General features: G+C 39.7%; 1 protein-coding gene across 1 annotated transcript in view; it reads right to left on the bottom strand.

Moving 5' to 3' along the window:
• itgbl1 (integrin, beta-like 1) overlaps window positions 1-25,702 on the bottom strand; it is a 43,285-nt gene extending 17,583 nt beyond the window's left edge. The window contains exons 1-7 of the mRNA XM_078262340.1: window positions 25,423-25,702; window positions 21,199-21,401; window positions 12,932-13,078; window positions 11,554-11,667; window positions 10,928-11,068; window positions 7,667-7,807; window positions 4,993-5,139 (exon numbers count right to left, since the gene is read on the bottom strand). Of these exons, the coding sequence (XP_078118466.1) occupies window positions 4,993-5,139; window positions 7,667-7,807; window positions 10,928-11,068; window positions 11,554-11,667; window positions 12,932-13,078; window positions 21,199-21,401; window positions 25,423-25,514 (985 nt within the window). The 5' untranslated portion in view covers window positions 25,515-25,702. The remainder of the gene's footprint in view (window positions 1-4,992; window positions 5,140-7,666; window positions 7,808-10,927; window positions 11,069-11,553; window positions 11,668-12,931; window positions 13,079-21,198; window positions 21,402-25,422) is intronic.
• Between the last annotated feature and the right edge of the window lie 902 nt (window positions 25,703-26,604).

The raw sequence follows: 26,604 nt of genomic DNA, 5'->3' as shown, positions 1-26,604 counted from the left end.
CTCTCTTTACTTCTTCTTTCCATACATATGTATCGAAGCCTTACAATGAACTCACAATTGTTTGCTTCCGATCATTGTGATCATCCAAACACTAAACCAAATGGGCATCATATGAAAAAGAAAGTTAAGTAAATGGACCACACACATGCCACCCTAAACACAAAGGTATGCATGCACACACACAGTCAACCTTCCTCCTTATCACAGCCCATCTAAACAGAGACGGTAAACAGCACATTCAGACATGTATTACTAATAACAGGAGGAGCAGAAAAAGAAGAATTTATGACATGCCGACAATGCTTTTAACATCTAATAGATGTAAATTGTTGGCCTCAGCAGACATTATACATTCTGATTCCCAGTTGTAAATAAGATAAGATAAGATAAGACTTTATTGTCTCCTATACGAAAATTTGGTCATGGGCAGTCGAGAGAACAAAAATGCCGATATATTTGACAACATTGAAAATTCTAATCTAACTCTATTCCTTTGGGTGTGTGCATTGGGAAATATGTATTCAACACTGTGCAGTGTGGTGTAAATGTACACTTTAAACTGTCACTGAATAGATTGGGATGGCTAAAACAAAATTCAATTTTTAAAAGAAAAGAATTGATGGATCCTATTAACTGTTCTATTGCACAGGGTAATTTCAAGTTCCATTTTGTTGCAGTAATTGGAGATAATTTAAAGGTGCAGCTGGAGGAATTAAAGCTAATTAACTCTTCCAGCACAAGTTAATCTTGGCCTTTTTCATTATGCGAGGGGGGGCACCATGTCTGCTCAACGCTGTTGTTGTGGAATTGGTTCGAGGCTGTCAAAACCAAAGTCTGTTATGGAACAGACACAATATGTAATGAATAGTTGATGTATTTAAAGGCACCAAATTGGTTATATTTGCAGAGTGCACTTAGCCAAGATTGAGGCTTCATATTTTAGTTATAGTAGGCTATGTGAGCTTTGTTTACCATATTGCTGTTATTGTGCCATTGTTGGCAGCAGCAGTTTTAGTGGGGGGGCAAGGGTGGCCAGTGCCCCCTTAATATTAAGCCACGACCCCCCTCTGGCCCCCCTAACTGTGGCATATATTTTAATACATTTTTAACTCCACCCCAAAAAGTGGATATTGTTCAGGTGCAGTGATACATTAAATGTAGGTTAATACTGAATGAGTATTCTTGTGTTTATGTTTTACTAGTGCAGTGCCTTTTGAAAATGTGCCTGTTTGAAACAGGCGATTACTTGGCCTGTGGAATTGCTGCTTGTAGAATTCATCAAAACCAAATTGTACCCCAAAATGACTTACAGAAGGACCCTAAACCACTTAATATCCAACTCCACTGCATAGCCTACTACTGACTTACAGTGTAAGCTACGTCTACATCAGAGGAAGACATTGTACTACTGTATTTACCTGACAGAGAACGCTGCAGATTCAGAATTAAATCACAAAATATCACAATGACAATGTGGAGTAATCAGACATTAGCCTCATGGACTCACGGCAGTGCGTTACCCTCCCGGCCCGTTATGAGAGCTAATCAGCACATATCTGCATTCATCAACCACCAGAACTGGACCGTGTGTGTGTGTGTGTGTGTGTGTGTGTGTGTGTGTGTGTGTGTGTGCGCGCAGAGAGAGAGAGAGAGAGAGAGAGAGAGAGAGAGAGAGAGAGAGACGGTGTTGTGTCAGATCGTTAACGAATTTAACGTTTCAGCAGAGGTGTTCATTTCCATACAGGTTTAGTGGGTTGACGGTTAACGGTGAAGTAGGGGATTTGCGGGGGTATTTTGGCGACTTTTTTAACCCGACCCAGGGTGAGTCTGATGAAAACTGATGTATCTGCCCGGTTCAACTCTGAGCTTTTCTCACATTGCACAGCGCTCTGAAGGAATAATCTCCGAGATTAGGGTACGTTGTGTTCTGCCAGCTCACAGCAATTTAATACAATAGCAGGAAAAGAGTCCCCCCCCCCCGCTGTTCTAAAGTGTTGTGCATGTGGCGTCTCCTGATGTGCAGGTTACCTTCCCCCCAAACACGGACACGCATACTGTATATACAGATACGTCTCGCTTTATAAGATAAATAGCCTGCCTATAAGTGGCATCACGCTCTGTCTGCACTTGTTGTCTGGTTGTGCTTTGCATGTGTGGGATTCTGAAACGTCCTTCAATTCGGGAATTTTCGTTTTGTTTATTCAAAGTCAAAGACAGTCCAAAGTAGTGCTACTTTGCACATTTTTGTGGGTCTGAGGTGTATGTCACATTTTAGCTGCCAAAGCTCCGCTGCTCTCTGTCTCTGGTCCTCAGGGTGAGAGGGGGAGTGGCCAGCGGCTAGAGCGGCAAAAGCCAATGTGTGCTTCTTTTACCTATATATTTAACGATATATTTTGCATTTCTAATCCAAACAACGTCAAACTTGGCACTGCACTTACTCATGCCCGTAGTAAGACACCTGTCAAGTTTGAAATCCATCGGACTAACGGTTCGATAGATATGCGCATAACACACACACACACACACTGACAGACGTTCCTGCAATTTATAGATAGATGTGTATCATTAGTCTTTTGTAGAACAAAACCTATGGAGGATGGTGGTATGTAACACGTGGCCCCAGCCTGGCCCCTCCATTTGAAATGGTCTATAACTGCCACTGATTATTGGCTCATGGTGATGTTAATGTAGTTGTCTCCATAGTAGCAACCTTGCCCTATGTGTTTCAGGTGCCTGCTATAATCCTAAGCTTTTCCATGCATGGGGTGAGGAACGTCTATGGTCACTATAATAACATACAGTAAGAAACACATATACTCTCTTTTCATTTTGATCACAGCAGTGACTGAAAGGGTGTGGATTCCCCACTGACTTCCTCCACAGTCAAAAGAAACAGGAAATCAATGCTTCACATTAACCCCTGATAAATCTGCAGAGCCCTGGGACCAAGCAGGTTGTGCTCCTTGTCGCCCACCGCCAATTACATTATGAAGTTGAATCACTGTGAGACCAACAGAATACAGCAGGCTTTACTGTAAGTTTCCTTTTTGTCCTCTTATTCTGAAGTACAGGTACACTGATTTCCCAGAATATATGTTTTGAGCACACTGAACAATGCCCCAAACAGAACTGTAATGCTGATTGATTAAGGTTGCTGTATCAGTGTAAAATACAGGTAGAAGCGATGCATTAGAAGACTTGTAAGTGTGCACTGCATTGCTACTAGACAATTTATCTTACTAACAAATGGCCATAGCGTACATCTGAACAATGCAGATTGTCAGTCAGTCTAAGAACAACAGTAACATGACCATTGTGCATTGTTACCTCTGGACGTAGGCACAGCAGCTGTCTGGTAAAGCTATACCATAATTTTGGCTTTTTCTTTTTGTTGTCTGGCAATTCTATGGATGAATTAACTTTTAACTAATTATTTGTCTTAACTCAAATTTCATTAATGTGAACCCTTCCTTCAGCTGATTGGATGAAAACTTGCTAGACTGTGTCTTAAATGCCATACGTTTTGGCTTACTTGACTCCGAATGTGATTTCACCTCACCCTATTGAATTGAATGATATTTACATTTAATAAAGTATACTGTAGATGTGGCCAGAGGTGTTTTTACATCCACCGCCTGTTAAGATTAAACAGCGCAACTTTGCAAAAGGTGAGTAATTTGTTGGCTGAGAAGCTTTGGGCTATGTACATTTGTAGAAGTGTAGTGTAATCATATTACTGATTTGAGCATCAATTGATGTAGCAGTTGAGAAGTTAATGGTCTGAATGCATGTTTCCCCTCATATAGTGAAAAAAATATTTGGCCTCACTCCACTAATTATATTAAGAGTGGGTGTTTTACTCCTGCACAAGAATTAAAGAACAAAAATAGTAAAAACAACGTTGCTGCGGTTTCACTAGTCTCACATTGCCAGACCTCTACAGCGCTGTGTCAGTCCTGGTTTCACATTTGTTTCTTAATCCACCATTATTAAATAGTCAGAATCACGCAATGTAAAGGCCCTTAAAAAAACATTTTCTCAATCAGCTTCTTACTATGAGTGAGTGAATGTTCTATAAACAAACACATGTATGCCAAAGTTAGAATAGTTGCTTATTTTAATTATGAAATTTCTGCTGAGCTGCTTTTGTCTGAGCTCACTGCTTTAAATGGGCATGAGAAGATTGGGAGAAGGCAAAGTCACGTAATTCATCTGCACCAATCAGGATTCAGCAACATTTGAATAAACCATTATGCACACACAAGAGGCAGATACTGCATGAGTAACACACAAACAGCCTCTATTCCTTTTGAGCCCTAAAATATAAACTTACTGTATGTTCTTAATGTATCTATTTCCCCCGCTTTCACCTTACTATCATCAATCAATAGGCCCAAGGGTGCATGACTGGGACAACTAGGAAAGCACAACCTAGACTTTTGCTTTTGCTAACACAAGTTTACAATGTTATCTGAGTCTAATAACAGTATTATGCCAACAATTGGAGGCTCCAAGAACTAATGTGCAGTGTAATAAATCTAGACATACCGACCCACGGCTTGTTCTATTGAGAGAGACCTGTTCCAGCAATGGCTTCCAGGCATACAGTGCACCTTAATCTCACACATGCACATAAACGTTTACATATATACATAGTAACATATGTATGAGCACTAGTGCACATATAACAGGACAAACACATACAAAGAACTAACACACATTTACAAGCAGTAATACAAACCGGCATATACATTCATGTATATGATATGTGCAACACAATAAATGCACAGTGGTTGCTTTTCTTTTCAGGGCTTGTTTAAATATGCTATCATATTTGATTGCTGATCACCCTGGTGCCTTTACAGCCTTCTTAAGGATGGATTAAGAGATGTAATACACTGGAAATGGCCTATTTTACACCAAGGGGTGAGGACAGAATGCAGTCCTCCTGCAGTAACCATGGCAACAGGAGTGGATGGGAAGACCAGGTACCTCGTCCGAAGCAGGGCAAATTGGACGTTCCTCGACACTTCTTCAGACTGCTATCCAGAGACAGGGAGCAGGATAGAGGATGCTCACACTTCTTCCCAGCCCATTCCTCTTTGCAGTCACACCTGCCACAATTACACTGGCCATGACCTGCCAAGAGGAAAGAAGAAGAGGTGGAGAAGCAGAGAGGTGAAACAAAGTGGCTTTGTACAAGGAACATTTTAATAAGCGTACTGAGGGGAGAAAAACAGCACTGAGTGAAGTTGGGCACACTGGAGAGTTGGATTAGTTATGGAGCAGAAGGAGGGCAAAGGGGGGGCTCGTGTTTGAGGGAGAGAGAGAAAGGGGAGCAAGGGAGGTAGTGGAAATGAACAAGGGGCAGGACACGCTCGAGGTGATAAAATGAGGAGGAATTTAGTGTCCTTTGAACATTAGCTAAACACGCTTTGACTGTCTGGCCGTCTCTAAGCTGCTAGATGACCAGCAATGATTATATCTGATCTGGTCTGGCGGATAGAGAGAGAGAGAGAGAGAGAGAGAGAGAGAGAGAGAGAGAGAGAGAGAGAGAAACTGATGGAAAAAGAAAAAATTTAAAACATTAAGATGGGAATTGTGTCTGCATTCTCTCAAACAGTGAACTAAATGCACCAAAGGACTGTTTGGACAACATTTTCTGGAATATAAGATATTAGTAGGCACAGTGGTAGCATCCATCATGTTTTGTTCATTAATCCTTTAGAGAAACAGTGAAAACGATGGTGCCATCCCTCCCTAGTTTATTAATAAGTCATATGGAAAGTTCACTTTTACGGTTTCAAACTTGCACCAAAGTATTAGAAGCAGATGGAAAGCTGTTGTCGTTATGCAAGGAACTGCCTGAACTATTCAAAAGTCAATATATGGTACTGGCATAAACAATATTATAATGCAGCCACTTCTCCTATTTGGCAGGACTTTAACATTTTGGGAAATATGCCTATTTGCTTTCAAGCAGTTAAATGAGAAGATTGATATCACTCCCACATATGCACGGTAGCTAAATATGTAACTGGAGCCAGCAGCCAGTTAGCTTAGCTTAGCATAAAGACTTGAAACAGCTAGCCTGGCTCCTGCCAAAGGTAAAAAATGTTTCCTACCAGCGCCTAAAGCTCACCAACTAACACATCTGCCATTTGTTTAATTCGTGCAAACCCTATTTGCTGTTTTATGGGGGATTATGTGCTGTACTATTTTTTGGCTAGGAGCAGTTGCCAAGCAACCATCTTAAACTTCATGAAGTTACTGGTCCCGGCAAAGAAACAGACCTCAACAGTCCCTCCCACAGCCGGTCCTGGAAGTAGGAATACAATACAATTTCTTCATTGACAATTGGAGTATAAGGCATAAAATCGTAACCGTCAATGGTAGACTTAAAACCAGCTACGACATGACTAAGCGATTGTATATGCTCATATAGACGCCAAAAGTTCATGGGGCACCAACCTTATTTTGAGATAAATGTCTTTTATTCGCGATGTCTTGGATAAGTACTTCATTACCCACAATCCTGAACAATCCCACAATCCCACAGTGATGCCTCTGATTGTTGGAACTCATGTAACTTGGTTTTGGGGGGAACTTAAAGTCTGTGAGAGTCTGCTGTACTGTGTAGGCTACTGTAACATTACTTTCTACTGTACGATCTTTAATAAAAAACAAAAAAACAACCTGTGTTGCATTTCTGCATGGTAGACTTATCAATGCAAACATGATCTCCTTGGCTGCCATGATGGCTTTTTCAAGGACGAGAACAAGAGTGTCCAAATGGGTGAAAACCACTTTAAATCGGGTCACATTATTGAATGTAATGTGTCCGAGGGTCAGCTTGTGGGTTTTGTAAGGGCCAGTATGAGGGACAAGACTTACAAAGTTGTGGTGAGTTTTGCAGGGAGGTTGGTAACGTTAGTTAACATTATCTGTTCACTTTAGCTAGGCTACTGTAGTTTTCATACTGTATGAGTCATATCAATCATTACACGATTATTACTGAAAGAACTGCTATTAACTGTACATTCACTATATAAAAATCACTATGTTTGGAGAAGAAAGTGCTGTCGCCGGATTGGAAGTTGTTCAAGAGGCTCTTTCGCGGTTGTCTTCGGCTATATTATTCAGTGGTGCGCGGTAGTTCCTTCGCTCGGCAATGAAAATATGTACACAGTCTTGTACCTTTGACTTTTTTTGGATTTTCTGTTAGTTTTTTCACTCAAAATGATATGTTGTATGCTTATGAGTCACGTCGCAGCTGGTTAGCCTAAGGCATGGTCTAAAACTCTTTATATACAGATTTTTCTAGACGTCAATGGGATAAATGAATGGAAAACTTACTTCCGGAACCTAAGGTCTCTCGGAGGAGGGGCGGGACTGTTGAGGTCTATAGTCTGGCACATTTGCCCCTGTACAACAGAAAATTGTAACTTTACACTTTTTGTAGCTAGATTTTTTTACCTTTTGAAAGAGCCAGGCTAGTTGTTTCCCTGTTTCAAGTCTTTATGCTAAGCTAAACTAACCAGCTGCTGGCTCCAGGTACATATTTATCCAAAGTGGTATTGATCTTCTCAACTTTTGGCAAGAAAGCAAACAAGCGTATTTTCCCAAATCTTAAACCACTTCTCCAATCCAAAAACAGCATGCTGACCTGAGCAGAAGTCATCTGTGTATCGGTCATAGGTTGCATGACAGTTCCTCTCATCACACTCGCAGGTGTCTCCATGGATATCTCCCCAGTCGCCTGAGGGATCTACATCATAACAGTTACACTCCCCACACACACAGGTCCCTAACACCCACAGCAAACACAACCACACATACATACATACTGTAAATTCACATTGTATTAATTCTCTGAGTTTTTTTTATTTTTTTTTCATTTGTACAGCCCAAATAAATCAATAATGTCAAGTGAAAAAAACAGCAATGCTAAATACAATCATTGTCCGTGAAATGATTAACAGGGAACAAGTTTCTGGAACAGATGTGGGTGTGGGTGGGAGGATTTAGTTTTCTACTTTAGGCTGCAGCCAATGCAGGATAAATAAAAGTTCTCCTTCTGTCTCACTTTGTCTCACTTTGTCTTCTTTTATCGATGTCTCTTTCTCATTTGTTTTACATCTTAGCCAGGGCATCAGCCGAGCAGCAGCCAGTGGAAATCCTATTTTCTCTTATCAGCAATGACAGAGCACGGGGAACCCCAGGGGAGCCAGGCCAGCTGGCAAGTCTGTGGTCTGTGGGTGACGCGTGTCTGGCCCTTGGCCCTAGGTTCGGTCTCCATCACCAGTCACACCCTCATAACCCTAAAGCCCTGGATTTATAGAGCCATGCACTTTTATGTCTGTCCCAAATGTCACAGCCCTAGCTTTACCAGAGCAGATTACAGCTCCTGTACTGGTTCCTGTTCAAAAATGTTCTATACACGCTCTATAAAATCTATAAAATGAGTACTCTATTAGAGAATGGTTTCACATGCTTTGTAGCAACCTCGCTTTCCACACAAGAGGGGAATCATTCTGCTGTGTGCCTCAAGCAACCATATTAGCTTCGAGTAAAATTGTTTTGATTAACAAATCATTTAAAGATGCATGTATTTAGCCTCCAGCATTATGTGGCTTGCCAGTTAGTGTATTATTAGCTTAACAGAAGAGGTTAGGTGAACCTAACAGACGGAGGTGGTTGTCAGTTTGTTGGAATGAAACAGAGTAATCTGTACTGTCAGCCAAATCAGTCACTCATTCATGTCCGAGTGTGAGCAGAGTAGGAGATAAAGGTTACTGTTGAGCAAAGTGAGGGGGAGAGAAAAGGAAGATATTTCTCATTCTCATAGAAAAACACTTAACATCGCCACATCTATACAGGGTGATGAAATCAAATCAACCCTATTATGTAATCATCTTCCTTGATACATCTCCTATAATCACAGGGAATTCTCTTATTGAGAATTGTTCCTTTCATAATCAGTACCACACTGTCTGACTTTTGACAACTGTGTTGCACTTGAATGGGGCCGAATGAGGAGACAATCTGGAGGAGACAATCTGCTTTTTTTTGCAGTGCATTTAGGAAAGTGGTGTTTTGGAAAGTTTACAGTTCATGTGTGTTAGTCAGTTTTTTATAATGTTACCATTAACATGAATGTGAAAAATAATCTTTCCCAAACATTATACACATTTTATTCTTTCTTTCATCAGTTTTAAATGATGTGGTGTGAATAAGGTTGCATTAAGTAGCATCCAGTATATATAGATATGATACATTTTGTTGTTATTGTCCCTCAAATCTTTCAGATTTCCTGTACATACTGTAATGTTTGTTCTGCTTCTGCTAAATAGACAGAGTAAGAAAACTAAATCAAAGCTATACAATCTACATCTTTTTCCACAGTCTAACAATGTGTCAAAAAGGAATCAATAAAGAATTCCATTAATAATAGGTACTTTTGAAAGAATTGGACAACACAGTTAAGCTAATAGAGCAAGCATAAAAATGTGTTCAGGTTCTGATTAACTGAGATGAAATCTTTTTTTAATTGCAGTCATATTTCCTTTGCTCTTTTTTCTGGCAACTCTTGGAATTGTAAAGCCTTTGACTGCCCTTTTCTATACTAAAGAGGAGTACAATGGGCTACTACACCATGAACACAGTCGATGGTTGTTCATGTTGTGTCAGTTGTGCACTTCACCATGAATCATGGGGCTTTGTCCATGTAGCCTACCATTTAGCCCTACCACTTAGCCAGCCCTCAGCCAGTCCACTGCAATTCATTTTAGTGAGCTTTACTGAAATCCCGCAGGATCACTTGAGCTCGGTTGTGAAGCTATTTCTCTGACTGCCTGTCCGCCAAGCTCTGATGACTTTCAGTGGAATTTAGATGAGTATTTCTTAAACCAATCTACTTTTCTTCTTCTCTGTATTTCTCCTGTTTTTTCCTCCCTTTGTCACAGCTCTTCATTCTCAGTTTCAAAGGTGTATGTCAAAAGTGACTCTTTTCATCTATGATAGACTAGTCAGATAGCAGAAGACACACTGAACTGGGGTTCTTTTGTCCTACATGCTGGAAACTGTGACAGTTTCTATTGAAATCTATCTTATTGAAATCTATGTTGAGTATCAATTCCTTTGATTTCTTCCCCAGTGTTTCCGGGATAGTGTCTTCTCCTCCTCTTAAGCTACATTTACATTGCTACGTTTTGGTTTAAAAAGAAATATCTTTTTCTAAGTTTACACCTTGCATTCACACTGCTCTGATGTTATAAAATCCCCTAAACCGGAGACATTTGATTGGGTCATGACGTTACCACGGCAACTACCAGCATAGGGCGGAGTAATAGACCTACACGCCTCCTGTTTATGCCCAGTATGCGAGAATGTTCATGAGATATGCAGTTTGGGCGTGTTAGTTTAAACAAAGATTAGTTCTTCTACTGGAGCTAAAAACACTTGCAAGAAGATCGCTTTTGGCCCAAAACTCCTACTTAAAAACCAAAACGTAGCAATGCAAATGTAGCCTTAATGACCCTAGATAATAGACAGGAAATGAACCTGATCCCATTTACAATGTTTGTTTCCTGTTTCCTAGCAACACAATTCAATTGCAAGTGTCACTATTATGAGGTAGATTCTAATGGGTTTTGAAGCTGCAGCGACAAATTGTGAAAAGTGATTAACACATTGCAGAACTTCCGTACCATACTTATCATTTCAGTATTGTGTTGCTTTGTGAATCAATGATAATTATCCACACAATGTCTGTTGAGAAAAATATGTTTTCAAAATGTCTTTTTTTTTTTTTATATATTTGAAATTTTACATGACAGTATCACATTTCAAATTTGCTATAATAATGTAATCAAAATCATAACTAGGACGGTATACTGTATACTGGCTTTGAAGCGGATAAACAGACCTCTGTTGCTGCAGATTTTGCCATCTGGTGATGTGCATCTCCGCTTGCTTTCCCATGGGCTGATGTCACACTGGAATTCACATTTGTCTCCGTGCCAACCAGCAGCACAGTAGCAGTTTCCACAGTAACACTGGCCGTGGCCTGGAAGCAGAATGCACATGCAACAACTGATGAGTTTACCTTTGTCATTGTTATAGATTGACAAATGGTTAAACAGATGTCTACATTATCTCCTTCTTAGTCATTTAAATGTCAAGTTTTTAGTAATTTCAGAAGACTGTACAGTACACTTTAAATATTAATGCTGACAATGTTGTTTCTGAAAAAGGCCTGATAAGCAAACTTAATTCTTATCATATATAATTATGATAATGATTTTATTATCAATAAAAAGTTAATTCTTTTAAAATAAATTATGAATGGCTAATTAACATTGACAAGCAGGCACTGAAACAGTCTGTGGGGAATAGGAATGAGTATGACAATGCAGTCAGCTAGGGGCAACAGTTCAAACTTCAAATGAACCTTCATGAACACATGAGAATAATGTATTTGTTAAGGAACTAAGGTGCCTGTCAATTTTTGGGTGAAGAGTGAGGAGGGGAGACAGGGACTGCGGGCCATACCTCCACACACCTCTCCGGTGTCCTCGTCCAGACACTCGCTGTCGTCACACTCACAGAAACGCCCCGTCACCAGACCCCTGTTGTCACACATGCAGCTTCCACAGTGGCATGTGCCTATTAAACATACAGTTACAGCTTTAGATACAGTTTAAGCTTAGTTGTTAGAAAAAGTCAAGTTTGTGGATGTATGTATGTTTACAGTATGCGGTTGGTTGTGGAAAGCATGGTGTGTGTGTATGTTATGATGCCGTACACTTTAAGATCAAGAACCCAGCTGGTTTGTAGATGCATTTGAGGTACTGTCTGTGCATCATGTGGCAATGGATCTTGACTAGTGTCTGACTGCTGAAAGCAGTGAAGGTGTGTTTGTGTACTGTTTGTGTGTGCTGGGGCTTTTCAAAATGATGTGCTAGGGACAGAAGACAACTACATGCTGTTAATACATTTGCATAGCTACACGCTCAAACAGGCCACCTACTGTACAGTACAGTACATGCTTTCACAGACACACACACGCTGGCATGCAGACATACATATACTGTACACTTTTATCCTTCATTTAGCTGGAAGCATTGTGGACCTGTAGTGAGTTTGAGCCCAGGTGGGTGAGGGGCTGTCAGTGTGTAGAAAACAGCGTCAGCCCAGACATCACCTCACAGTTTGCGTCTTCAGGTTGTCAATGCTCAATCATGTGTCCACAGATAAAACTGGGACTGTGTGCATCAAATAAGCTCTTGCTTGTGAGGTTTAAGACCAACTTGAATCCATACTTACTTTCAGTATTATTAACTCAAGATGTCAGGGTAACTCTTAGTAGTTTTCCCAATGATGCCCATTCATGCATAAATGTATTATTACCTGTGTTAGTGAAAAAGAGATTGTTTATACTAATGTATGTGTGTGAGATTAAAAAAGATCACAAGTATCTGCCTTTATTGAAAGAAATTAACTTTAAAGGGGTTTATACGTTGTAACCAATGGCTTTATTATGGTTCATATTTAATATTAATTTAAAGCTATTAAAGAGTTTTTAGCTTTTTATTAAGAAGTCAGATTTCACAATGGCTTATTACAAGTCTGTAAAGAATGTAAACGGGCCATTGGATTAAGCTGTTAGTTACAACTTACATAAATAATGCATTACTGGTACCAAAAGCAAAATATTAAAAATGCCACTGTATGAATGTTGTGTGTATATTTTGGGCATATGTGTCTGTGAATATGCAATGCTGGTTGTGTGTGTGTGTGTGTGTGTGTGTGTGTGTGTGTGTGTGTGTGTGTGTGTGTGTGTGTGTGTGTGTGTGTGTGTGTGTGTGTGTGTGTGTGTGTGTGTGTGCGTGTGTGTGTGTGTGTGTGTGTGTGTGTGTGGTCGCAGTACCTCTGTTGGAGCATACCACCCCCTGTGGGTTTTTGCAAAGCTCTTTGCTCTTCTTGCTCGGTAGGTTACACTCTTCTTGGAACTGGCAGGCATCTCCGAACCAGCCTTCATCACACTCACACGGTCCACAATCACAGTAGCCACGGTCTAAAGGGAAACACAACACACCACATGCTGTTTATCAATGTTGAAAAGCATGCCCATTGCCAGTGTTTTAAATCTCTCTACAAACAAGTCACACACAAGTGTTATCTTAAATTGCATATGATGGCATTGCACTGCCAGGAGAGTACAGGAATTGGAGTTATTGAATTAATTTGACTCCTTGACTTCAAATTATTGTAACAGTCCAATTATACTCCCAAGCGACTTGTTTTAATGCATCCAAAATATCAAACATTCCCCTTGAGATGCATAAATGTACATCTAGTAATCTAGCAGGAAGTCTTATTTGCAATACAACCCTATTTGTTACAAAATATTCGGATAATATACTAGCTTCCCCTATAATCACTGTGAAAACGTTGCCTTGTTCAGTGTTCAGAGGACCTACACAGTCAGTTGGGCGTAACTATTTTTCATCATTCTGATAGTCATAGTGAGCAATATAAAAAACAGGAGCAATCATTTGATGCAATTGAAGGCTGTTGACAAGTTATTATAAATGTTGTTCCCAATGCATTTAGCAGCAAGGGTCCTTATATGTCACACTCAATCATTCTTCTGACTTGTTCATCATGTAACTGTGGTGTCCTTTTCAAGGGCTATCCATCATTAACAACAGGCAAGTCCTCTGTCTCTTTTCATTATCGATATGTCTCAGGGGACACTTGGGAACAGGATCAAAGAAAAGAAGAATATGGAAAGTGAACCTTCACCACAGAGACAATACAATTTTGAGGAAAATAAACTGATTTTAAATAAATCTCACACTTTTATATAATTGTTATATGAACTGTAAAAAAAGAAAGAAAATGAGGCTCTGAGTAGACTGTATTCTCTGCTGGCTGTCCAAAATTCCATATTATTGCAATGTCGCCACATATAAATTAGAAATAATCTTGTAACCTTGAGATGTCAAACTGCTGGCATATTAATGCATTAAAAGCAGTATACACACCAGAACTAAAGTTGTTTTTACAATAATTATTGATTCTAGAATCATTGTTACATTAAAAAATCTACTGGTGACCACCGTCATTGTACATGTGTTATTGCATTGTGGTTATTATTTGATTTTTCAATACACCCTCAGCACAGAATCATGGAGATAATGAGAATAAGACATTTCTTTTTGGATTTAACATTTAGTTTTGCAGATGGGAACTACCACACAATAACTGTAAAACAGAATTAGATTAATGTCTCTCCAACTTGATTCGGCAGAATATTACAAAGTCACTGCCACCCACTAGCCCCCATTAATCTCAGCTTGACAATCACTGTGACATATAAAATTGACCATCTTTGTCTGCTAGGCGAACGTTTATGTGTGTGGCATAGTGCCTTTCTGTCCACAGTTTATCTTATCTGGTGCTTCCTGAGCAGTAATTCTCTGTGGCTTGAGGGTGTCAGGGTCCTTCCTACGCACCACCAAGGGACATGAGCGGCCAGCCAATCAGGGTCCGACCAGTGCCCAGATACATCCAATGGGGGGGGCGGAAAGAGAAGGGCCATCTGTGGCCGCATCAGTGGCAGCAGGTGATGTAGCGTTACCATGATTAACTGCTGATGAGGAGAGGATTGTGACTTGTGCAAGCTAATTTTAGATTGGGGAAGTTAACTTGTTCCTGTTTTATAATAAACAAAGTGTAAAAATGAGAGTGAGATAAACAATAAAATAGGTTTGTATGGAACATAGTAAATTAGCAATTCTAGTGATTACTGGTTAAATATATGTACCAAAATTAATGCCCTCGCTATGAGCCAAAAACACTACTGTATCACTTTCATTTGAGGCAATGTTAGAGCTGTTAAAAGATTACAGTGTAGTTTCAATTATAAGCAACACATTATTGCAAGACATACATTATACATAGAAAATCTAATAATTCTGTGCTCATTTATTACTTGCATTAGATTTTTCGTCTCCAAATGGCATTTCTCAACCTACAGCACTTTGTTTTGATCATATTCTTCATAACATGCTACTCATTTGAGTGAGTAATTATCCCTCTTTACTCTCCTCTCCTTGTGGGTTGCGGAGCGTGAAACAGCAGCATGTCAGCTTGTGTTCTGCGAAAAAGATCTAGGAGACACCTGTCTCAGGTAATAACTCATTATCTGTGTTCTCTAGCATCACAATGAGCAACTCCTGCTTTTTGTCCTTCCGATTTTCACAATTCTTCAATATAAGCCACATTTGTCAACTTTGGTGACTTCATTCCTTCCCAGGCATGGTAACAGCAATGTAGAAACACTTGTTCCTACAGCAAGGAGTCTTTGGAAGCTGTAATTGGTCCCATTCAAAATGGCCTTTTACTAGTAGACTTGGATAGACTTGAGTGGCTTTTTGTCGTTGCAGCCCACACTGGAATCATTAGGTGACTCAACACACAGGCACACTGCCCAGCAAAGTAAAAGCACATCAAAATATGTACGAGCAACAAACAAAAAAAAACATAGATGAACAATTTAATGGGCTGTAATAGCTAAATGACCGCATTCCACTGCGAGTCCCTGTTTTTTTCTCTTTCTCTCAAAATCAACAGAATTAAACAGTATAACAGTATTAAACCTTTTAGTCATTTTGGACAGACTGCCATTAGTGAGTTAGTTTATATCATCTGTCTATAATGTGTCCACATTGGAAGCAACATCTTAAGCTTATGTATGCTGATTGAAAGTGCATCTGGAGAAATTTAATTTGAAACAGCACTGGACAAACTGACTTCTTATGTACTGCTGACATAAAAAAAAAACCTTGCAGGATCTTCACTGGCTTTGGCAGGGGGCACAGAGGCTGGGGCCTGAACCAGGAAAAGTGCAGAGGCTCTGCAAAGCCATAGCCCGGGAGAGAGAGCGAGGTAGAGAGGCTAAAATATGTTCTTACAGAACCTCAAAACAACTATCCGTCAGGGGGAAACAGGTTTTACGCTCTCATGCTCATGCCTCCCTATTTCAACTGCTCCTTTGAGAGGGTGAGAAGGACACGCATATGATAAAGTCTGCCAGAATCATAAAGTTACAGATTGTTCTGGATTTCAGACATATTTGGCTTTCTGCCTCAATCCACATTAGTGGCTGGGGGGATGGTAGCCATTACTGAGATGCAGAGAGAGGGCTATTGACCTGTGTTTGATCAAACATTGTATGTGCTATTACAAGTGTTGTTGTATCAACTCTGACTCTTTGATAAACAATTTAAACAAATGAGTCAATATGTTCCAATGAAGAATAAACTCAAAGATGATTGCTCACTAAGGGGTTCTTGATATAATGGTCTAATGCTACTCAATATTGTAACAGTAATTACTAACCAGTTGATTATACAGTGTTTCATTGGGACAATGCTAGCCTGCAGTACCCTGGGCCACCCTCTGTGTCTCTGACAATGGAAAAAGACCATTAATCGCAGAGAACACACACACCAGGGGAAAACACTTTGCTTGATTCAGCACAGACAGAGAGAGAGAGAGAGAGAGAGAGAGAGAGAGAGAGAGAGAGAGAGAGAGAAGGAAACAAGGGAAGGCTGTGAAAGAGAGAATGAAAACATTGCCACGTTGACCCTCATCTATGAAAACAGGGGAGTTATGACATTACACAAATAAATAAAAATCCACAAAAGCTTGTTTTTAACATTCCTTCAAACACTCAAAAAATGGGTAAATGCTCTATTTAACCACTTTAGAAATTACTTTTATTATGTTTCTCATGTACTGGAGCCAGGGGGACAGGCGGGAGACTGAACAGTAAGATTTAAACACAGTCGAAAAATAAAACAGCAGAGTGAAATGACAGGAAGGTTTTGCACAGCTGGTGAACAGATGTTAGTGCAGGTCATCATGCCATTGCTCTGCTACAATATGGGATGCATTAGAAGGAGGTCAAACGTGAGTGACAGCATCACTGCATTGTAAATCCTAGAAAATCCACAATTGATCTAACACTAAAGCTACTAAGGCCAATAACAGGTCCATTATATTGTGATGGAATTAATTATATGTATCTTTATCATGGAACATTCCACGGTACAAATAATGTGAAATAGTACAGGCTTTTTTCTGGCCATAGATCAAAAAGTGAATCATGGTATTTGCCATAATATGAAAAAGGACAGGATCACACAATGGGACAAAAAGAAGGCGCATGCCTGTATGAATTATTATGTGAAAAATAATGTAATGCATGTGTAAAAGAACATGCTATTTTGTTCAGAATAAGAGAGACACCTATTAATTCTCCTCTTATCATTCTTAAAGAGAACAGTATATGAACTACTGCCATATGCTTCTATAATGCCTCCATTCCAGCATGCATTGCATAAGAACACAATGGGCAGTTTACTATATTCATCTGTATTCATGCATGGCATATACATGTAGAGCTTTCAGTTCATTTGACTTAGAGCTGTATTGACTTCACCCAAAGGAAACCCACATAACAAAAGAAAAGACCATAACAACTCCCCACAAAAAGGAACATGATGTTGTTTCAGACTTGTTTAGACATTACATGTAGTATATGCAGCCGTATATTGTTTAAAAACAACATTAAAACCTAAATTTGGAATATTGCTATCAGACCTAAAATTTAAGATGCATCATTCCCAGCTTGACTTGTTGCTCTGATTGAGATTTGAATTAGTTTGTGTTTGCCTGATGAATGCCATCCAAGGAAAAAGATCATCCTAATGCCAGGAAAGTTAATGTTTTTTGAAAGGAAAAACGCACAGTTTATCCCTAAGGAGAAAAATCAATTGGATCTTATCATTGGGCAGTTGTGAGAGGCAGAGATAAGGGAGCCACAGGGAGAGAAATTGGCTTCAGATCTCAGACAGTAGACCATACATGCTGCATGGGCTATTGAGCAACTGAGAGGAGGTGGCGCGATGTGTGTATTAATCTCAATATGCTTTGAATATGTGGCTGGTTGTGCATTTGTATGTGTGCATATGGGTGTTACAGTATGAGAATAAGCCTGATCCTGATACGATACGATACAATACAACTTTATTGTCAGTCAGGGCTGAAATTCTTTTTGCATCCCAGGGTAGCTCATATAAAAAAGTGGACATAGACATACATAAGATGAATAACATCGAAAAACATACATGAAACATTACCACAAATGGCATAAACACCCAAGTAAGGAAACAAAGCATACATGTATAACAACAGCAAATGCCATGAATATACACACAGACAAGGTCTTGGAGACTTGTAACCCTGAATAAATATTGCACTTGATTTACCTTATTTTTTGCAATTGCTTACACAATAAAATTAAAACTTTCCCACAATTAGCAAAACCTTACACTCAAGGAGCAAAACACCGGCCTAGATTTGCACAACTGTAAGCACATTGTCAGCTTCACACTTTTTGCAAAACATCACACACAGTGATTTGCAAAACACTGAACACACTTGTATGCATTTGACACAGAAATGTATCATGATGTCATGGCTTTCAAATGAACACACCCATGAACCAATTGGTTAAACACAGCCACCAGGTGTGCACACACACTGGTGCTTAATTATAGACACACCAATCAGGTTTAAGCACTATAAAAATGCAGCAGGCAAGTCTAGTATTTGTTGTACAGTATTTTCAGTTGGTTTTAGATCTTTTTACTCTAATTGTAACTTGTACTGGATACAGTATTTTATGTGTGTCTGTTGTTTGCTGAGCTAACAATCATATGCACACTACTGTAGTAGCTGTACGAAAACTGGGACATGTTGTTGTTGTGATTCTCCATGTTGACATGTTGACTGATTTGGGTATGTGGAGAGAAATGAATTGTATTTTCCTCAGTCTGCAGCATTGGTCTTGTGTAGTGTTTGGTGAACGTATTGTAGAGTTGCACTTTATCTGTGTACTTCATATACAGTACTCTAATCACTAAGAAGTACATTTGCTAAAAGTGTTTTAGGTTAGCAACAGCAGTGTGTAACTGGTTCAAACAGAATTAAGTCATATGAAATGTGTGTGTTTCATATGGTAATAAATATGTTTTTTTATAAATTAGTGTATAGTTTTTGTAAGAGTGTTTCATTTTGCAAAGGGTCTGAGGTGTTCTGCTAATTGGGTGTGTGGTTGTGCTAATTGTGTGTGGTGTTTTGAAAAACCGGTCCCTGTTTTCAAAATAGTGCTTAAGCAATCGAAAAAAAACTGTAATGTAGCTGGTTTAACAATATCCTCATCCTGTGTGTGTGTGTGTGTGTGTGTGAAAACCCATCTCTCTTCTGATGCATCTAGGTTCCATTTGCAGTCTGTGCACCAGTGAGTGAAACCCCATTATCAGGCTGAAGCAGGGCCTTCTCGCTCCAGACTGCTGAACCATAATGAGCTCCTCATAGCAGCCAACTTGTCTACCCAAATAAATCACTCTAGCCCGCACATTCATGCACACACGCACACACACACACACACACACACACACACACACACACACACACACACACACACACACACACACACACACACACACACACACACACACACACACATATCTCTCTTCTGGGTGCACACATATCTCCATTAAACTCCTGACACTCGTAGCCCAGTGACTACAGAACAAAAAGATGATGGTTCCTTTTCCCTACATCAATTTCCAGGATATCTCATCTGAAAAATGCCTGGTAAGTCTTGGTAACAGGTTGCAAGCAGTCCTCTTTTACACAATGTTTATGTTCTACCTCAGTTGCCAGTTTATTAGGTACACCGACCTAGCTTAAACTAATGCAGTCTAATACAGTATCCCTGCAATAAATCACCATCAGGTGTTTCTTCGAGTAGACTAAATATTGGAAAAACCACGGAAGAGCCACAAACTACAGCCCCTAAAATTACTTTATATTTGAATGAACACCTCTCTAAAATAGTTGTAAACCTACATGAAATAATTATTGGTCAATTGTGGACAGTGCAACAATCTGTAAACAGATGCTATAAAGCTATAGTCACTTTAAAGCTTTGTAGAGCAAAGGGGAACTGCAGGGTTCGATGATAATTCTCTGCACCATGAGCTCTCCCTTTTACATTACATGTAGTCATTTGATTTATTGTTAATATAAATATATTGACTATAGCAGCTTCAACAAAAGAGCACCATAAACCACTGCCTCTGAAAATGACCATAAAGTTAACTCAACCTAAACAAGTTTCAACAAAACTAATCATTGTAACCTTCGTGAAGGTAAGATTTATTGCAGGGATGATTGTATTAGACTGCACTTTTCCCTCTTGGTAATACATTACATTATCTGATGATGTCCAACCTGCTCAGAACACTTTGTAATTAAAGTTAAGCAAAACACCTGACCAACTATGTTAATAATTCTTTCCAAAGAAATAGCCTTTTGTTGTAATATGTGAGTCCGCAAAATCTGTGCTCATCTCGGAAAATGAGTGTGCAAAGTGGAAAGTATCTCATGTGGCAACTTGTCCTTGAGCGTCGACACACTCTCAAGTGTTCTTTCTGAGAACTTATAAAAGTCAGGCAACAAGCTAAGTTCAAAGCTAGACACTGTCTAACAAAAGCTAATGCCTTGGTAACATACTTGAACCAACCAGCTGTCTATTACCCAATAAAAGCCTTTGAAGTGCTGCCAAGGTGAAGCAGGCTCTCAAAGACACAATACTGCACCCATCTGATTTGGCAATAAAGTAAGAATCTCTAAATCTACTCCGAAGGCTGTCAAATACATGTTTCTTTATTTGATATAAAACCAAAGGGATGTTAAAAGCCTTAATAAATCTAATCTAATCTAATCTTTGAAACCCACCCTTAAGCTCTCTATTCTAGCACCTGACTGAAACAGACACTATCAGCTGGAGAGTCCATTTGCCAAACTTCTCTGATGTAAGCCCACAGTGGGGAGCTCTGCTGCATCACTTACTGACCCATCAGTAACAACCATGCCCAAGTAGGAAAATATGTGGAGCCATGTGCCTGTACACCACTTCACATGAAACTCGGACAATCAAACTGTTATCAGACAATATGCCAATAAAACAGTGTTGTTACTCATTTGACTCCACTCTATAACACCAAACCATCTGGTTGTCTTATGTGTCAATGCATATATCATTGTACGCACCATTGCAGGTTTTCCCATTATGTGTAGCACAGACCCAGTCGTGGCACTCGCAGCGTGGACCGTAGAACTTCCCTGGATCTGTGGCCTCACAGATGCAGATGCCGCAGTCACACTTGCCCCTCCCACTGCAGATCTTGCCATCAGGTGTCCGACAGCGGCGCAGGGATGACTCTGTGGACAGCTTACACACACCACCCACCTGGCTGGGAAAAAGAAAGGTCAGTTGTTATACAGCTTTGGAAACTTCTGAGGTCAAGGGTCAAGTGGGCTGCCACCTGTGTCTGTTTTTTTGTTTTATTAAAGATATTTTTTTGGCATTTCTTCTTTATTGGATAGTGATAGTAAAGATAGCGGGAGAGAGAGGGGATGACATCTAACCCTGACCGCAGCGGTGAGGACTCAGACTTGATACATGGTACATACGCTTTAGCAAGTGAGCTGCCAGGGCCTAATGTGTCTGTTTTAAATACAGTGTACGACATCTGAGGGAAAATACCATTGCTCAGACGTGGCAGCAATCCTCCCTGCCTTAGGTGTAATGATGACCTCTTGATGGGAACTTCTGACAAATGGTGTTTAGCTGCGAGGTAGTCTATATCCACGACCTTCCACTTCCGGGATTGCTCCCGTGCTGCCGGAAATTTCACCGGATGTCCCTCTTTTCGGCCGGATGTCCATCACCTTCCGCTTTGTTTGTGTTGTAATTTTAAACTCCGGTGGAATTATGAGGACTGTGGTTAGCTGCTCCTCAGATCTCTGCAGGGTAAATCCAGACAGCTAGCTAGACTATCTGTCCAATCTGAGTTTTCTGTTGCACGACTAAAACAACTTTTGAACGTACACATGTTCCACCAAAACAAGTTCCCTCCAAGGCTATTTTGCAGCGGCACTGTAGCTCTGTCCGGCGCTTTAAAGAAATGCCAATAAACCAGAGCACGTTTTTCTCCCATCCCGGAATGCTGTGTGGACTAGCCAGACCTTCCTGCGCAGCGCTGTGGAGGAAGGTCTGGCAAAGCGACACTAGCTGCGAGGTGAAGCTAGTTTCACTGCTGTTTAATTTCTGTCACCTATCATTCACATACATATCACAAAATTGAACTTCAACGCCCCTTCCATGTGTGGGTATTTCACTTCAACATCATGGAGGGAAAAAAAAGTCTAAGATGAAGAATAGTGGGAAGAATGTGGAAAAGGTTAAGCTAACAAATCAAATAGGACAGAAACAGCTACACCTTATATTGAGCACACTCACACAGCTTCATTTTTACTCCATGGGATCTCTGTGTAAGATTTGTTTTATTTGGATGCTGTCTGACATTCTTTTTCTAATCTTGGCCGAGCAGTAGACACATTGTAAACAATCAACAGATCAAATGTTCCTGACACTCCCATTACAATTAATTAAAGAATGTGTGTGTTCCATGTGTCATGGGGAGGTTATACGTCTTCCATTTCACCCACTGATGGCCTTTTTAAGCTTGTTCAGGCTTCTCTGACAAGCAGCACACTGAATTTTGAATGTATCTGCCAATCAGATTGATCTCTTGTCTTTTCCCATGACAACATGACATTGAGATGACTTCCAGTGGTCAAGTACGACCCAGACTGTCTGAAACTACTCTCTCGTTCACTCACTCACTACTCCCCATATGTTACATTAAATACTTTACTCAATAGTGAGCAGTAAATTGCAGCTTTTTTCTTAGTAAAGCTAAAAATGGGGTAATGCTGACAGTGTCAGACAACAAGTAATGGCTACAACACTACAACACAGTGAGTCCTTTCTGTAGGGTTCATGGCTTTGTTTAAGCCTATTGAGCAGATTTCCCTCAAACTGTTTCTGCTGCTGTACCTAAGAACAACAGGTGTTCTTTTACATCCAGGACAATGCAGCAGCTCAATGCATTTCCCCACCTGCCACTTGGGGAAAATGAAAACAAATGAGTAGTTTGTGTATGTTATTTGGAACTCACAGCCTATGTGAGAATGAACATGGCAGAGGCTCTTTAATGCCACACTGTAGAGTGCTGGAATAGAATTTGGATCCAACAAAAATGTTGAGGGCTGAAAATACTACATGTACTCTAATTCAGGTGGAGACATCATCATCAGTGGATGAGTGTGGAATGAAATCAAATGTGAAAATATGAGTCACATTATTGGACTTATCCATGCACTGTAAATATATTATGTTTGAGTAAACCCAATTCCTCCATTACTGTGCAAATGCCTTATTATGAAGGATAGTTCAAGTGGTCGAAGGAGGACACACAGAGGCAGCTGTCTCCAACCATGTATAACATTATTTTAATTACATTTGAAAAATGTATACAAACCAATTATTGTAGATAGTTTAAATAGGTTATAGAAGATAATGTAAATCAGCAAAATAAACACGAGAAAGACTTAGCATGTTAGCCTAGCTAAATATACAGATATAGCAACAATCCTGTTTTGCCAGCAGGATGGAATAAACTGTCAATTGCAGGTACAATGTGTGTGTATGCACAGTGAGCTACCTACAGTTAGCACTGTATGTGTTACATACAAGCAAGGACCAAATCAAGTTTAGTAATGCAGCCTCACCACTTCTGTTAAAAACTGCTGATGCTGTCTCCCAGATCCTATTAAAAATATTTGAACACAACACAAAACATAAAACTAATGGCCATCTGACTTGCATGCTAGGAGACACTATGAGAGTTGTGTTGCTAATGAAAAAAAACATCATAAGAAGAGATAGCAAACACTTTTCACATCACTGAATCTGACTAAACAGCATGTTACTGTATATGCCCCAAACCACAAGTTTAGAAAATGTCTGCAACTGGTATTGTACTAGATAACCATGCTTTGAACTGTGACTATTAAAAAAACACAAGTATCCTAGAAGCAGGGCAGCAGGGACACAACCCATATTGTTCTTATCTGCTTTTCCTATCCCCTGTCTTATCTATTCTTTTTTGTTTAACTTTTAAAGACATTTAATAAGCCTTATTTCCAGTTAATGTTCTGTAGATAGTTGAGTAACACATTGTGCTGTTCCTGGGGGGCTTGTTTTGTCCACTAAACTATAGGACCCATAAGGGGACGGAGTGTGAAGATAAACAATGCTATCTATTGTAACCCTAGTTAAATGAGTACAGGTGGAGCCCCCCAACATTAATCCTGCCTCTCTAAGAAGTTGTTGATATTTTGGCTGTTGATTGGATTGACCATTGCATGTACATAGAAAATGTCATAGCACCTGTGTTGTTAGAATTGAGGTTACAAAACATAACCTTCATTATTGAGTGTTTCACACCTACTGTTTTTGACACTGTCAAGTTTGACACTGATGATATACCTGGTAAACAAAAAAGGTAGGAATTGTTTGGATATGCATAATTAAAACTTAGGAAGGCACTATAATCGCCTAGATTCTCAGGAGCTGTTGCTTCGTGTGGTAAAGCATATGTGGGTTTGTCACTGCTGCCTATAATAAATGCTATGCACTGTAGGTAATAATAATAATCACTACACAGGCACAGTGCACCTGCTTGGAGAAAACACCCCCTCTGCTGCTGTGTTAAGTTTTACTCATATGGCAACATTTACAGATCTCCTGACTCAGGCTCTACTGTAAAAGGCCACGGTAAATTTTTCGTATTTTAGCCAATTCCAGTGATTGATTTTATTTTATACTTTCCATTTTCACACTTCATTCCAATTAAATGTAATATGTTTACAACATTAGGGGTTTAAGTGAAACCTTCCTGATTTTATTAAAAAGCACCAAAAAAAAGTATGATACAGTATAGCATACAATTTTACTAATTGCAGTTAAGTTAGGTTTTTGCATGAATGTGTTAACATTACACATGTTATTTTTTCCTTATTTTAATTTTGTTTGTGACTACAGATTCTTGCTCATACAAACACATAAGCCTCGCTCCAGCCAAAATGTCACTGAAGCTTCTTGCACCAAACACACAACCACAAAAGCTGTCATAACATTGTCATGCCAGCTGAAGTTCCCTTCATGACTTGGCGTGCAGAATGGCAAGTAGAGCAGCATTAAGAAACTGCAAGTGCAAACTGCATGTATAGGCACTCCCAAACTTTCCCACATTGAACTCTCCAAATCTTGTCTTTGTCAGCACAACTCTGCACCCCCCTCTTCCTTCTTGCTCTCTAGACTATCCCAAAATAAACAAGAAAAAACAAAGCTGTGTGGAAACTCACCTCACCGATTGTAACAAAGTGTCCTCCACGGTAGAGAGCAGAATCAGAAACAACGGCACCAACATGGACTGTACCAAAATCTCAGTGTGCATGTTTAAATCCCACAGAAACCTGAAGTAAAGTAGCTTGAAGGAATTTCCCAATCTCTCTCTCCTTAAACAGACAGGACAGGAAGAGAGAGTGAGATGGAAAAGAAAAAGAGAGAAGGAGAGAAAGAGCAGCAGGCTGGCCTGAACTGGCTCAATCCCTTTAGAGGCCAACAGTTTTCTCCATACAAGTGCATTTGATTAGTCTTGACTCTCAGACACAGGCTTGGGCAGGAGCTAGAGTATGGAAAACTGCCAATGTAAAAAGTTAAGTCACCAGTTGGAGATGTAATTAGAAGCAGACTGTTTTTTAAATGTTTTGTTTCAATTTTTTCCCCTTCTTTTTCCAGATGTATAGTGCTGTAGTTTTGTTTTTCTTTTGATGTAATAGGCCTTTTCTCTGTAGACATTTGACATGTCACAATAGGAAAAGCACAGGTGTGCATGATAACATCATAATGGCTGAATCCAATTTAGCTGCTCCATGTTCAGTATTGTGCATGCTGGCTCACTGTCACACATAGCTTAGTCATGGCTTACTTACTGGGACACTTGAATGGAAAAGAGTCATTGTTAATGTGATTAGTTACACGTGTGTTTTTCGATGACAAGTCAAAATGGAGAATCAAGTTTGCTCAAAACAATACTGAAAAATAATAGCATGCGTTTTGACTCTGCTCTGACAGAACTAATGAAATTTCAAGCACAGTTGGATGCAAAAATTCAATTAATTCGGTAATTTTGAAGATGCCATTCAATGGCAGTCAAAGCACTACCATCCAATGTACCATGTGAAGACCACTTCACATGCCCTTTTTTGTTTTTATTGAATAAAAGAATCAGCTCTAAGACCACAGTAATTGGTTGAATGTGATTTTTTTTAAGCAACCAATCATGTTAATATAATGCTTCCTCAAGACAATAGTCGAGTCCTCAAGACAATAGTCGACACATTTTGATCTCAGGCAGCATGTAAACTGCTTTATACAAGCCCAGGCCAAAGGAAGAAAAAACATATGAACAGTTATGTCAGCCACACACAGGCAGGCTGAAGTGAAACTTTCAACTTGGACCTTTCATCCCACAGGAGATTTAC

This window comes from Sander vitreus, chromosome 11 (genome assembly GCF_031162955.1).
Source record: "Sander vitreus isolate 19-12246 chromosome 11, sanVit1, whole genome shotgun sequence".
Lineage (NCBI taxonomy): Eukaryota > Metazoa > Chordata > Actinopteri > Perciformes > Percidae > Sander > Sander vitreus.
The sequence above is the reverse complement of the archived record's forward strand: the minus strand, read 5'-3'. Positions and strand labels throughout refer to the sequence as shown.